The sequence below is a fragment of the Ptychodera flava genome, chromosome 9, assembly GCF_041260155.1.
Source record: "Ptychodera flava strain L36383 chromosome 9, AS_Pfla_20210202, whole genome shotgun sequence".
Lineage (NCBI taxonomy): Eukaryota > Metazoa > Hemichordata > Enteropneusta > Ptychoderidae > Ptychodera > Ptychodera flava.
The window spans coordinates 38,643,149-38,658,953 of record NC_091936.1 but is presented as its reverse complement, the minus strand read 5'-3'; the positions used below and the strand labels follow the sequence as shown (position 1 = coordinate 38,658,953).

General features: G+C 38.3%; 1 protein-coding gene across 2 annotated transcripts; it reads right to left on the bottom strand.

Annotated features, from left to right (window-relative positions):
- Positions 1 to 1,339: 1,339 nt before the first annotated feature.
- Positions 1,340 to 15,692, bottom strand: LOC139140919 (methylcytosine dioxygenase TET-like). 2 transcript variants are annotated; one of them, XM_070710410.1, is made up of 7 exons: positions 15,431 to 15,692; positions 11,349 to 11,765; positions 9,816 to 9,873; positions 4,449 to 4,547; positions 3,978 to 4,092; positions 2,319 to 2,421; positions 1,340 to 2,088 (listed from the first exon to the last, which is right to left on the bottom strand). In XM_070710410.1, the coding sequence occupies exons 1-7, from the start codon at positions 15,440 to 15,442 to the stop codon at positions 1,984 to 1,986; spliced, it is 909 nt and encodes a 302-aa protein (XP_070566511.1). In that variant the 5' UTR covers positions 15,443 to 15,692; the 3' UTR covers positions 1,340 to 1,983. The 2 variants fall into 2 exon arrangements, with proteins under 2 accessions (XP_070566511.1, XP_070566510.1); XM_070710409.1 differs by having other exon boundaries at positions 4,449 to 4,550; positions 15,431 to 15,687.
- Positions 15,693 to 15,805: the final 113 nt, after the last annotated feature.

The window sequence follows — 15,805 nt, the reverse complement described above, 5'->3', positions numbered from 1 at the left end:
TGGCGTTATATTGTGTAAAGGCAACAAAAATCGACTTTGGCACCCAAAGGGTTAAGGGATTTGAGAGTTCAACAAGTGAAATCTCTGAGGGAAAGGAAATTGTTCAACCCAACTTGGAAACAACTGTACATACACACGCATGCATGCATATACATGTATACCTTACACGCACACACACACACGCATACTGTATGCGTACATGGTATATACACATCCCCCATACACACTGTACATGCAATCCTGGGTATCTGTGTCAGGCCATGAGTGATGCAAGACACACTGGAGTTCTTTTATTGCCAGTACTTGGTTAACATTGTTTTACTGTTTGCAAATTTGAACGAGGGAGTCAGGGTAATATGTAGACTTGGTTCAAGTCGGTGAATTAAGGGGAAGTTCACCAAGGATGATTTTTACATATGTGGTAGCTCTGTGGTCATTTACCCCAGAAAAGCTATTTTCACCATTTATAACTCGCCCGATTTTCTACGAAAATGATAAAAATAGTACAGGAAGTTGCCCATGTAATTTGAATCATGGGAAAAAAGCCCCAAGCTTGGAGCTTGCATCATGTGATATGGAAGGGACCATCTTCGGATGGGTATGGCCCTCCACATTGTCCACTCACAGTAATACAGTAGTAACAGCAACACAAAATCTGACAGTGGACAGTTTATTATAAGTGATTCACCGTTTATGCAAGGATACTCAGTATAAACAAAAGTTACGTAAATACGCACAGCCTGGTTTAAGCATGGGTGAGTGGACAATGCCATACCCATGGGAAAATGGTGCCTTCCATATCACATGATGCAAGCTCCAAGCTTGGCGCTTTTTTCCCATGATTCAAATTACATGGGCAACTTCCTGTACTATTTCTATCGGTTTTTGTAAAAATCGTGCAAGTTATAAATGGCGAAAATAGCTTTTCCGGGGTAAGTGACCACAAAGCTAGCACATATGTAAAAATCATCCTTGGTGAACTTCCCCTCGGTGAATTAAAAAAAAATCATTGAAAATAGTTTCTCTTGTGTCTCTCCTATTTCGTACACTATTCGGAATTTGGAAGCCCATGCGAGGTTTTCCCAGCCATTGAATGCATTACCTTTGAGTCTGCGCAGTGTAGTGAGTTAGTTTCTGCTGGATTCACCGGGTGAAAATCCCGTGTATAGCATTCACCCCAGCGTCCACTCCACTCACCCGCGCATTTCACATGAAAGCAAAATACAAATCATTGCGTTCACTCCACTCAAACATTCACAAATCACAGACTTGAACCAAGTCTAATATGCTGAAAGACATGATAGATTCCAGAAAGTATGAATTCACTCATGACAAACACTTTGGATGTCTAGCAATATTTATTTCTACATTTCTCAATACATGATCAAAATATTTCTCAAGCACCATACTTTAATCACCGTTGCTAATGAACAATGGTTAATATCTAACTAGCAATTGCAAAATGAATGATCTACATAAATTATATTACATCTATCTACAACAGCTACGCATAGTATAAAATTTCATTCAACAATAGGAAGTTTTAATAATTTTTTCCCTCTCATTTGTTTGAAATGCAAGTTAATAAGATGTTACACAAACATGATGCTATCACTATCATATCTGTTCATTTGTCATCTAGATGAAACAGGGCCATAGTAACCCTCATTTTCTACCTTGTCGAGTTAACCATGGTGACTTTGATCCATTGCATTGATCTTTTCTTCTCTCTTTCCACGTTTTATAGATAAAAAATGTTTCATAAGTTAGATTCCTACTTTGTTGTGATTAAATCACGATAACAATAAATGTTTGTGCCATTGTATCAGTTGCATGATAATCTGTGAACACAATAAGCCGCTCCAAAGTACAGGCATTAGTTGTACTTTTTCATCAGGGCGGTCTCTCCATGGCATGCATCGTTGGATGCTAGGATGCTGCTTGGGAAGAGATGAATGCTCACAGACTTGTCTTGAGATAAAACTAGGATTCCTCCGCCAGGAGTTGGATTGGACCATTCCCACTGTCAGATCGCCACGTAACAGCGTCTGCCTTTCGTAGAATGATTTTCACTTGATCAGTTTCAATCTGTGAAGGGACAACAGCGATGGGCAATCTTTAGAGCATCAGATTTCAAGTTTTGCATGGCAATGTCTCAGTATTAAATATCATGTAAATATTCAATATTCTTGACTTTTTAAACAAGTGTTAATTTGTATAACTTCCTAATGACAACTAGCAATCTTATATTTCCTGGATAGACAAAAGTTTAAAACAGCTTCCAGCAAAAACGAGAGATGCAAATCAATAGTTCTCACCTTGTAATCGCATTTCTTACTGACAATGGGTTTATACAGCTGTTTGCCGTTCATCTCTAAGGCATAAGTACGTGACTTGTACTCAATCTTGATGTCAAAAGAACTGGAGGAAAAAAGAAGAAATATTACACGTGCTAACGGTGGCAGAATGAATATTTTGTTTGTCACATTTTGACAGCTTCTCCTGCAAATAGCTATCAATGGTGTATTTGCTGGTTGATAGCAACATGTGATTGAAGTTTTGTCCACAAATACATGGACTTGACCCACAACGTCTTCACCCTGCATTGATAGTCAGGTGCAACATTGGTGTGGCTGTTCACATCAGTGTCAGTGCATGGCAATTTTTTGGATTTTCAACATTGCCTGGGATGATTCTCCCATCCGTGAGTGAGACTGCACCCCCCCCCCCCCACTACTTGTATCGTAGAGAGAAAACAAACAAACAAACAAACAAGAAAATCATGACTGTACCCAAATGTAATCTCCTTATCATTTGATATGTGTACGTAACTTTGCATGAGATTTATTGTCCAAGGAACAGCACTCTGGGAGTGTACTCTTTAAAAGATAGAATTGCAGTCTGCTTGGATTAACATTGTAAATGAAAGTGGAAAATGGGATGAAACATATCCAGTCAGTCTTCAGTTTTTAGCTCATATTTGGTATGAATATAAATACCAAAAAGAGCTTATATGATGAGTCGGTGGCGTCTGTATGTCTGTATATTTGTGGGTATGTATGTGCGGATGTATGTCCGTCACACGCAAAGGCTCTCATACCGCCAAAGCTACCATCTCAGTATTTGGTGTACAGGTAGATGCATGGGTTGAGATGTGAATTTGTTCAAATGAACACGTCAGTGTCAAAAATGTGCAAATGCGGTAAGAAAAAGGGAAATCCTGCAAATGTGCAGGAGTGACATGCCAGTAAGAAACAGGTCAACTCCACTGATCTTGAGTCATTTCCTGTAATTGTTTATGAACTGTTACATATTAACAGAACTGCCCAAACCATAGACAGTAGAGGGGAGGAAGACCGTCAGTAGAGGGGAGGAAGACTGTCTATGGTCAATTAGGGGCTAGCTGCCTTTCTGCTATGCATGTTGCTAAAGTTGACCTCCAGTACCTAAAATTTCAGACCTTAATTACTTTTGTCATTCTTGTTTTTCTGGTTTAAATATTTCTTGTTGTTTTTCTGGTTGTACTGTGCAGAAATCATTGTCATAACATCAACGTAGAATTTTCCTGCGCTGAACAGATAGAAACAACATTTATTGTTGATCTTTGGAACCCACATACTGGTATATACCAATTCTGATCAAATTTGAGCGACACCGTATAATTGCGGTATTTTTAAAACAAATACAAAGTAACACGTGAAATTAACCTTTGCTTTCAAAGAAGCATATTGGTGTATTTGTTCGACAGTGTTTTGCTGAAGGTTTGGTATGTAGGTATATAAAGACAAACTGTGCCATTGTGAAATTTTTGTTCTCTCTTATGGTCGCCTTTGTTTTCCCTTCTGGTTTCCTTAGATGGCAACAACACTGGCCAGAGAAACCTTGTGTAATTTTTACATTATTTTGTTCAGGGTTATTGGCAAAGTAAGGTATTAAAACATGTATTTGGATTGATGCAAGCTATGATGTCCACTTACTTGTCGCCAAAATATGCTTTGACCTTGACCTTTTTCTTGATTCCTTTGAACTTTGTAACTCCTTGGCACTGGGCTTCTAGGATAATATCTGCATGATTACTGGACTCCGCCATACCTGGTAAGATGACAAACAAGTCAATATAAATAGTTCACACTGTGGGGTTTTCAAAAAGGAGCAATCTACAAACTTAGAGCTCATTTACTTCTAACGAATAGAAAAACAGAAAATTACATGAAACTTTCTATTTGGAATTTTTTTAAAAAGCCAAATCATGAATTTTGCTCCAATTGAATGCTATGTCATCTACTCAAAAACGTTATCTCAAGTCTGAACAAGAAATGCAGAATTGTTCAGTCACATGAAAATACAAAACGATGTGAAAAAACCTGCAGAAGAACAAAAAACAGATAAAATTCACCACAAACAAGACACTGCTATCGGCAACAATGAACACAAATTCCCATACTCACGTATATCAGTGATATATTCTACATCACTGCTGGCTCCCTCTGCTGCCATACTTGACTTACTGACTTCACTGGATTTGACCTCGTCTGACTTGATGGGTTCTGCTATATGACACAAAAATAAAGTACAAAATCCTTATGTCCAAAAATAGAGGTAAGATCATTTATTTCACAAAAATAGGTCAATGCGTGATGAGTTTCAATCAATATGCCTTCACAATCATATATTTGTATCATTATTGCTTCAGAGTTCAAAAGTTTCACTGCTTTGACAGCGCTGCTGGTTTTCATGTCAACTTGGGGCCAGAGGAAATGGTACGATGGGTGACATTTCACATGAGAGGTCATGTCCCGATTACCAGTACCTCCATTCCAAACCAGTATTAAACTGTCCTCATATTATAACTGCAAGCTCCCCACATTGGTATACTAGTAATATTCAGCTAAGTTACGGCATTTACATCCATGGTTACAGTAAAAGGGTCACGCCCACAGCCTATAGCCTTCGGTCGGGGCGGGTGTTGCTGACTGCCCTCCGATTACTCTTGATTACGTGCGCCTGTGCTACAGGCGCTTGGCTCAATCTATGTGGCCCGGGGTTGCCCTAAACCATGGAAGTACAAGCGAGAACTCAATGCCTAAAGCAAACGTAGGGATGATGATACACTGTACATCATGTACATAGCGGAGAGGGAGGTCACGCGTTTCCTATGGAAACAGTGCCAAGGCGCGCCTCCGTACATAGTGTTACACCGTGCCGGGAGCCATGGGCGAACGAGCAAAAAGTCAGGCAAGCCTGAAAATTAGTGGACACAAAGAGATTTTGTTTGAATTGTTAGTAACCTGGGGAGTCCATCCCTATGATAATCATTGGTTCGCAAGTAAACGTATGTCCACTATAAAACCTTCAGTCCTCCCAATGACGCCCCCGCCGGCGGCAATAAAATGTGCTGTAACTTTTAGGTATGGAAGTGTGATCGTGTCTGCTATACTTGGCGACATGCAACTCCACCCCTACCTCACATTACCACAAACGCTCAGTGCGGATGCGGTGCGGTATCATGGACATGTCATCAAAACTGGCCGGCCATCAATTCCTGGCTGAGTGTACAGTACGGGTGTCAACATGTACGATCTGCGTTGAGCATGAGCAGTTTACATGTAAAGGAGATGATGAATGATTCCATTCACGAGGACGTAATTATGAATACTGTAAACTGCTCCAAGCAAGGTGAATTTCCGCCCAGTCGTCACACTATCGACTGATCGATCGAACTTGCTTTTCCGATGTCAATGCACGTACTCTACCGTGAAGATGGCTGCTAGCGTCGCTAGCGAAAACGAGGCTGTCAGGCCACGAAGGGGCGCCCAATAATAATGAGGGAATATTTCCTTAGAATTGGTATAGTAACGGTAAGAAACAACCAGAACAAAGTTTCTAACTGCCATTTAGGATTTTAGCCATTCTTGAGCATTATACATGATAACAACAGCAACAACAACATTAATTGTTCTAATTCATACTGTTTATTATATTATGCATGTCTGTGTGCATGATGATACACAGCTACATACATGCATACATAGGCCTACATACATACATACATACATACATACATACATACATACATACATACATACATACATACATACATACATACATACATACATACATACATACTACTACATGCATGCATGCATACATACACACACACATATACATACATACATACATACATACATACATACATACATACATACATACACACACACACACACATACATACATACATACATACATACATACATGCATGCATGCATGCATGCATGCATGCATGCACACACACACACACACACACACACACACACACATACATACACACATCACACCACACACGCACGCACGCACGCACGCACGCACACACACACACACACATACATACATACATACATACATACATACATACATACATACATACATACATACACACACACACACACACATACATACATACATACATACATACATGCATGCATGCATGCATGCATGCATGCATGCATGCACACACACACACACACACACACACACACACACACACACACACACACACACACGCACGCACGCACGCACGCACGCACGCACGCACACACACACACACATACATACATACATACATACATACATACATACATACATACATACATACATACATACATACATACATACATACATACATACATACATACATACATACATACATACATACATACATACATACATACATACATACATACATACATACATACATACATGCATGCATACATACAAGTTTCGGAGTTGTAGGATCCTTTAGAAGTTCATTTTTCAACTGAAGCAAAAGGAAGCAACAACAAATTAAACGTTTGTGTTTGTGTGATATTGCTTTCATAATTTATTGCAATCTTTCTGATGTTTAAATCAAGATATACAACAGGGAGCAATGTTTTCCTTTTTACATTAATGTGCTTTTTTTTTTGTTGTATGGAAGGATTCATTCATATCATTCTGTTTAGTGTACATCACTGCTTTCTTTCTCGTGTAAACAAGGCCCGTCTAAGTGTAATTTGTGGGAAAAATTGAGACCTTGTCGATCATTAGTATTTTACACTCAATCGTTTTCATCTCACCGTCTCCTTTCCCAATTTTTTCCTTGGGTGTTCATTAAATTATAACATAGCTCATGTAGTCATAATTACACATATGTATTTTTGCATAGCCGTCAACATCGTAACCATCCAGTCCGTAGCAGTGACATGACGAGCAAGCGCTGAAATTTACACCATAGAAGTTCGTTTTAATATTGTATGAATGACGGTCCGGCGGGGAGGGGGCTTTTGCTGTGCTGTGATAGTTCACTGTTAAATATGTCGAGCAAACGTGTTACGTTTGAATCATTCTCAGTAGTCATTGACATGTATTGTAGGAGGATCACCATTTTCGCACATTTTTAGCTCACGTGTGCACACACTTGAGCTTATGTCGCAGCGATGTCTGTCTGTCTGTCTGTCTGTCTGTCTGTCTGTGGGCCAGATATCTCAAAGACGGCTCATCAGATCAGAATCTGGTACACAAAATCCGTTTGAGAATGGCGAGAACTGACTAGTTTTTGGTGGTATGGCTTGCATATTTCATGCTATTTGCATAATTAATAATATTAGAAAAAAACCCAGACATACAGTGAGAACAGCCGCACATAATTGGATGAGATTTGCTACAAATGTCGATCATGCAAGGATTAATAAGCCATATGAAAAACATAAAGGTGTGACATGAAAGTTAATTGCTAATTTGCACATTTGATGAATTTTCCAAATTAGGGATATATATCTTGATTTACTCAATCAAAATTAACGAAATTTGGTATTTATATTGAAGATACTATGATTTAACATTACTAAAAGTCATTAAGTAGTTTTACTTCAGCCAATTACCAATTTGCATATTTAATGAACTTTCCTAATTAGGGTTATTGACTTGACCAACGTTGACGAAACTTGCTTTGTACATGGAAGATACTATGATACAGCATTATTGAAAATTAGTAAGCATTTTACTTCAGCCAATTCCAAATTTGCATATTCGATGAACTTTCCAAATTAGGGATATACCTGGATTGACTCGATGAAACTTGCTATGTACATGGAAGATACTACGATACAACATTATTGAAAGTTATTGAGCATTTTTACTTCAGCCAATTCCTAATTTGCATATTGAACGAATTTTCCAAATTAGGGATATATATCTGGATTGGCAGGATCAAAGTTTAAGAAGCTTGCTATGTATATATGAGATACACTGATATAACAATCATTAAGTTGTTTTTTAGCAGGTTTAGATAAACTTATTACTAATTTGCATATTTAACGAATTTTCCTTATTAGGGATATATATCTGGATTGACATGATTAAAGTTTACAAAACTTGCAATTTGTATATTTAACTAACTTTACCAATTAGGGATATAAGACTGGAAGGACCCTGAAAAAAAGTTCATGAAACTTGCTATGTATATTGTTTGACAAATATGTCGTATAAGTGAAAGATAGTTTGCATTCTCATGTCAGCTTATTTATAATTTGTATATCTAATGACCTTCACAGTTTGGCATATACAGGTTGAAGGACTTGACCAATGGCAAATACACTTTCTATATAAAGTATTAATGCAAGGATAGCAGTCAAGGAAAGTTAGTATGTTTATTTCAGCTATTTACATATTTAAGCATATATTCTTAATGACCTTGGAATTAATCTGAGGCGAATATTGTTCACGATGTTGATAATAACACTTTCAATGAAGTTGCAAACATGTGGCAAAAGTTTAAATTCACAGACAACTGCAATCTACACTGAAACACGAGAGCGTTCATATCTGGTTAGCATATCCATTGATGAGCATACAAGATCAAGTCAATTTCACATGGGCGTTGCTTCTGGTACTGTGATAAATATATGGGATGCAAGCATCATCCTTTGTCACGCTCTGTCTGTCATGTGTACGGTCATTTGACTCCTGTCTACATTATGAATTTGACCATTTTGTCTTTTTTAACGCAAATTTACTGGCATGAAACTATAAGTTATCCGCAAGAAGTCTTACATTGTTGTATGCGAGTGATTGATCCATTGGTTGAATTATTACCTTGTTTGACCAATGTATGTAGAAATTTGTACAATTGCGTAAATCCCATAAACAGTGTCATCGATATGTCTACCGACTCGGCGCGACTGAATGTAAGTTGTCACAAGGCTACACATGCACAGCAGGGATCATCTTGGCTTCTGTAGGAAGCCAATGAAGCCTTTGCGAAGGAACAGTAGGCCTTCTATGGTGTTATACATGGAAGTAGAATCTCCATGGTTTTAGTTCATCGCATCCTTGCAAGACCGTCAGACAATCGATCGCCCTAAATCCATAGTTGCCTAATCGCCTTCTAGAACTGACCCTGCTACAAGTATAACTTGAAAAGCACAACTTATATGTAAGCTTATAGGTAGAATTGATGAAATATATGTCCACCTTTTTTAACATGGTGCATGATATAAAGTGCTTGATCGACTGAGAGCGGACACGTGATAAAAACCAAATGCTTTAATACGTTATCGGTAAAACCCAGAGCAGTGACAATTACATACAGGGGCGGACGCTTCATTTTTCAGAGATACGATTCATTTTGATGATGGCTTAATTTTTGGAATTGTTATCTCAGCAGTAAGATGAGACAGTAAATACAGATGAGACGCTAACAGATAAACAGAGATTGGTCGGCGCGGCAGTGATATGAGCAATTTTGTTGTGACAATTTATATTTGTATGAACGTACTCACCCGCAGTAGCCGAGCTTACTGTTGTCTTCTCGGGCGGTGCTTTGCTTTCTTCACTTTGCTGTACGATAAAGCAACAAATGACATTTCACATTAAATTAAATGTTTGTTAATATGTAATTTGAATAGTCATTTTGGATTTTTAAGTCACCAATTTTTGCACGATTTTCTCGCTGATGTTGGTTTTTTGTGTGTGTGTTTCATGAGGTTTCTGTCTATTACCGTCCATTTGTTTGTAGTGAGTTTCTTGTACTTTTGTCTGCTTATTTATACACCTATTAATTTCTTTTCATGTTTCAGTAGTTTCTTGCAATGTGGACATTTTTTTTCTTTAGTTTTAGCATGTAAATAGGGACTTGAAAAGAAATAAAGACGATTGACAAATACTTCCTACTACTACTACTACTACTACTACTACTACTACTACTACTACTACTACTACTACTACTACTATCATAACAAGTCTATAAAAAAAGACACTGAACAGGATTGGAAGTAATTTGGGATAGTTGGATTTTCATATTTTTTCAAATTTCTCAAAACTGTTAGGTGCCCTATGGTTGAATGTTACAATATTACAAATTACTTGTAAAAACAAGTGTGTAACTTAAACAGAAAAGCAGATGACGTTACCAGTTTAGATGAAATTGACATTACTTAGCCATCTTATTATCCCAAATTAGTTCCAATCGTGTTACTGATATTCGATTGTAAAACGTGCCTTCTTTTCCTCAATTAGAAAACTTCAATGCATGTTCTGGGTAAACTTTATAGTGTAGTGGCAGGATGCTATTTTTCTAAGGTTGAACGCCCATCGAAATTGAGGACTTGACTTTTTCTCAAATTTTCCAGCAGAGAACTTTAGACCACTCACTTTTGAAATCAAGAATAAAGATCTGGGTCACCGTGCAAAATTCGGTTTTTGAGAAACAAATTACCCAATATTTCTCGACACATGAGATTCAAAATTGCCGCCACCCCTGTTTTAACTCAATAGAGAGAATCAAATTTTCAACTTTTTCAAAACTAACCCGGTGAAAACTTTATTTACACCACAAGCCTCAAAATTAGCTCCCGCAAGTGGTAGACTAAAAAGTATAGTAAAAGTTTGAGAGTCCAAATACATGTCCTTAAGGCGTATTCTGCATTATGGCGCCAACGTCTACTTTTGGCGCATTGGACTGCAACTGTTTGAGTATATTTTTTTATGGTATTGATGACCCTGTTTGAGGACATTTTTGAACGTACACATAAATTGTACAAAATGAGGTGCCATTTGGGCCGCAGTGCAAGGAAACAAACCTGAGAGTCATCAGAAACCGTAATCAATGGAAACGTCCATCGAAAGTAACAAAAAGACCACGTTTTACTTAAAGTCGTCGACTTGACCGGTTGGTCATACAACAAGAATAAATTACGGCACAGTCCATCCGAACTTAAAATCAGAGAGTGTGTTCTAGTAAATCATGGTTTAGATAAATATATATTTTTGATTGTACATGTTTACGTCACTACAAGTGTTGATATGATACCCACATTTACAGTGACGTTAACAGCGGTGGGGCTTGCAGTAGCCTGCTGTGACTGCTGCTGTTGTTGTTGTTGCTGCTGGTGTTGTTGTTGGTAGTACTGATAGTACTGTTGTTGCTGTTGAATATATTGTTGTTGCTGTTCCATATGTTGTTGTTGCTGTTCTGGGGTCATCGGTTGTTGTGGTGGCGGTGGGTAGTAGTAGTACGGCTGTCCGGGCGGAGGCTGTTGGTAGTACTGTGGCTGGGCCGCCGCCTGCTGACCAGAGCCGTGGTAGTGGTGAACCTCCGTCACCGTTTCGGCGCTGCTGGACGATCTCGAACCGCCGGATCGACGGGAAGCTGCACCGGCCGCTGCACCGACAACCAGACCGGTCATGACTGGCCGACGTCGCACCATCCGCATCCGTCTCCTTCCAGGCCCCTGTTGAAGAAAGACATGTGATACAGAAGCGTTTTATGCTGAAGTGGAGCACTCATCCAAACGAAGCACGAGAGTGTTACGTGCATGTGTGTGTTATTTTTTTTGTTTTTTATTTGTTCAGTAGGTTTTGATATCGCTGAACAGCAAATTTCAATACCAATGTATCCTAAACACCACCTTTGAGTCAAAATATTGTGTAATAATGTGAGGATCCCTGGTATCGACAGAATGCAAATACGTATTCCAACAGAATCTCTGGTCCGTCGGACAGTACAAAACCAACAAACCTACCAGCAAATGTGATTCGTGTCGTGTTGTCACACAAATCAACAGGGTCAGCAAGCCCAGTTTTGTGGGTTCTAGGCTATATCACTGTCCCGACAATAAATCTGAAGTTACAAAATGTTGGGATTTTTTTTTCATCTGTACAGCTCCACCTTTGTCACAAAAACACCTAAAAACTAGACTTAAAATGGCTTAATACACAATCATACCAACTTAATATTTTCTCGGAGAATTTTCATTTCTGTGTCTGCGCTTCCGGCCATTTTATTCCTTTCTTGAAGTTTTATTGAAACAAAGTCTATTAGTTTGCTTGTGTCTAATGTATTACATACACTCTCATCGAGACATACATATTCATTACTCTATTTATCTTTTGCTGGACACGATTTGAACTTATTTGGGATGATTTGATATATGAACTGAAATAAGTCTCATGTATATGAGTTGGTTTCAGAAAAAAAATAACGATTGAAATCAGAAAATTGGCCAAAAAGTTTACGTTTACGAATAATATCATCATTTTGAAACCAAATCCCAAAACTATCACACAAACAGTCGATTGCAGAGAAAATGGTGCTTTGACCAAATGTGAAAACGCCGAAAATTTACAGATGCAAATTTTGTCATCAATTGTACAAATCTGAGTGAAGTCATCCTACCAACCAAAATACCAAATTTAAAAGCTATCAGACCAGTGATTTTAGAAAACCGATAATGAAGTTAAAGGAAATTTATAAAAGCGAACAAAATGTTTTGATCAAAGCGGGGGAAAACCTCAAAAACTACAAAAATGTAAATTTGAAGCCTTTTAGCTAAGTTCAAATTATTGAGGTCACCAATAGTATAGTCAGCTACAAAGCCAATTTCATCAATGTCAGGACAGTCGCTGTCAAATCTACAAAAGTCGAAAATTGGTAACTACGCGAATTTACACTGATTAGGCGAGTCTTGTCATTCAAACTCTTTTCAACTTCTTCATACTCGGTAACTACTTGTACGTCAAATTTTAGTTGAATCAGAAGTGCTTGTTCGCAGACAGACAGACAAGAAGACACAATATTTGCTCCTGTGTGGAAACCCTACAGCAAAAAGTAATGAAAATATATTGTCAAAAGTTAGAGCTATCGTTCCTTAAGACGTCAGAAAACCCTTGGTGTACACTTTTACTATCCCCGCGCACTTTTCAAAATTGGCGTTGTTCACAGTCAAAATCATATTTTAGTAACTCTAGTGCTCTTTTTATGAGGAGTACTGCCTGTCCAAAGTATCCATGTCGACCAATAATGCCAATAATTGGCAGCAGACTTCAAATGTTGATTCCGGGGGCGCTGTTTCTTTTAAATGCCGTACACAGAAATCGCAGTTTGAGTTTGACCTGACTATCATTTGGATATAGGTTCTGTCGATTTAATCATTGATCCGTGAAGAGTGCAAAGGCAAAGATAATAAACAATCCCTTAATCGCGTGCTATGGACGGAAATCTTTCCTTTCCGATTTCTGTCTTTCATAAGATAATTCGCTTTCTGTTTTGAGTTTCTAGATTTCACAGCTACCGAACAATCAATTTGAAACATAATGAAATGTATGTTTATGCTCATTGTATCCGTCTCTCCGCCCGGGTCTTTGTAACTGATTTTCTGTCAATCTGAATAGACGTGTAGTTTCATGACAGACTGAATATTCGTCTCGTCAATGTTTATATGACCTCCATTTCGGGACACTTTACAAAGAAGCTCTATACGAAGTGCGAATACACTTATTAGACCCGAACAGATTCATCATCACACAAACAAAATATTTCAGTAAATTAAAAAAAAAACCAGTAAGGTTTACTAACGGTGCCTTACATGATGACGTGTTTGTTCTCATACAAGGCGTGACGTCATTTGTAAAAACATACTGAAAAAAACAGACGATAGTCTCAAATACAGAGTTCATTTAATAATTTGCTGCTGTCAATATTTAAAAAAAAATTATAGAGATTCGCTTATGATTAATCTAACCGAGAATATTCATAACAGAAATATGAAATAACTAATGTTTTTATAACCTGTTGGTGAATCATTGAAGCATCACGTTTGAGGGAAAAAAACCGCGGTGTACTTTGCACAGTCGTATTATCTCGAGGTGGTACCGACTCGCATTGGTGATAGATTCCCGTTATCGGGGTGAGCGGAGCGGCGATACCCAACCATCGATAAAAAATCATCTCCGGTGACGCAGCTTGTATATCACATTTATTTATATGGACAAGAATGATATAATTTTCACCGATAAGGATCTCGCAAATTGAACATCCTTGCGAAACCGTGAAGATTAAAAACATGATTTGCGTACTTTGAAGTTTTTCAGAGCAGATAATGCGATCAAATTCTAGATCTTTTAATCTCTTCTGTGCTTTGTTTGGAATGTGAGAATCGCTCCCGCTTTTATAATGAATGAATAACATGATTAGAACTAGTTTTGGAGAATTGAATTTTTATATTTTTCAAATTTCTCAAAAGTGTTAGGTGACCCATAGTTGAATGTTGAAATATTACAAATTACTCCTAAAAGCAAGTGTAGTGCCTAAAAAGAAAAACAGATGAGTACATTTGCCGATGAAACAGACATTACTTCACCCTCCAATTATCACAAATTAGTTCCCATTGTGTTGAATGCAACACAGTTTGAGTGGCGCTACTCTCATTGAGAGAGAGAGAGAGAGAGAGAGAGAGAGAGAGAGAGAGAGATTTCATAGAGAGGATGAAAGGCAGGCATAGAGAGAGACATACTAAACAGTTACAGGGAGACCGTAAGACTGACACAGGCAGGTAGACAGACAGACATATAGACGGACAGGGAAAGAGGCAGAGAGACAGATAGACAGGCAGGGAAAGAAGCAGAGAGACAGATAGACAGGCAGGGGAAGAGGCAGACATATTATAAATGAACCTGGAAAGCTGGATGTATAGACTGGTCACTCATTCAGTACATGCATGTTACATCACAAACAGTGAGAGATGACGCTACCATCCATAGCTACATCGAAGTGCAACTGGGATTTGTGATGTGACCTGATAGTAATAAACAGTTATAAATCTACAATCGATAGACATTTGCGAAGGTTGAAGCAATACAAAAATATATAGAACAGTCATTGAATTCACATGGTGTTGAATTTTTAACAGAAATGCACCATTTTTGTTTATTTTCCTCACAGCAAGATTCGTACAGCAAGATTCGTCTGTCTCGTTTTCGTGCCTCCCCTCTATACATGCATTTCTGTAATATTACCTCAAAATCATGTAAATTCGTTTCACCGTTGTTTCATTCGAATTTCTCGGTTGCCAATAATGTTTACCTAACAAAACATCTCAGATATGAAAGATGCACCTACCCTTCTAAACATGGTGGAGGATGTAAACGTCCGATACCAACTCGGAGATAAGTGTTATTTGCCACAAGGTCGTCGTTCGGCAGGTTAGCCCCTCTCTGGACGAAATTTGTGACTGTCAAGGCTGAATTGATTTCCTTTACAAAGACGGAGATACGAAAAGATTACTGAAAGACAACGTCCCCTCGATATGCACAGTGTCAGAATACACAACACTGATCTGTCCTTGTAATCATCTTGGATGAATCGGGGTTGAAGGTCAGCTACTGTGGTGCCTGACACCACACGAGTAGTTGAAGTTAAATTGTAAGTTCACACTCCCCTTGCTTCGCTGTCTCATTGGAGAGCTTTGTTTGTTAAAGGTCAAACCGGGACACA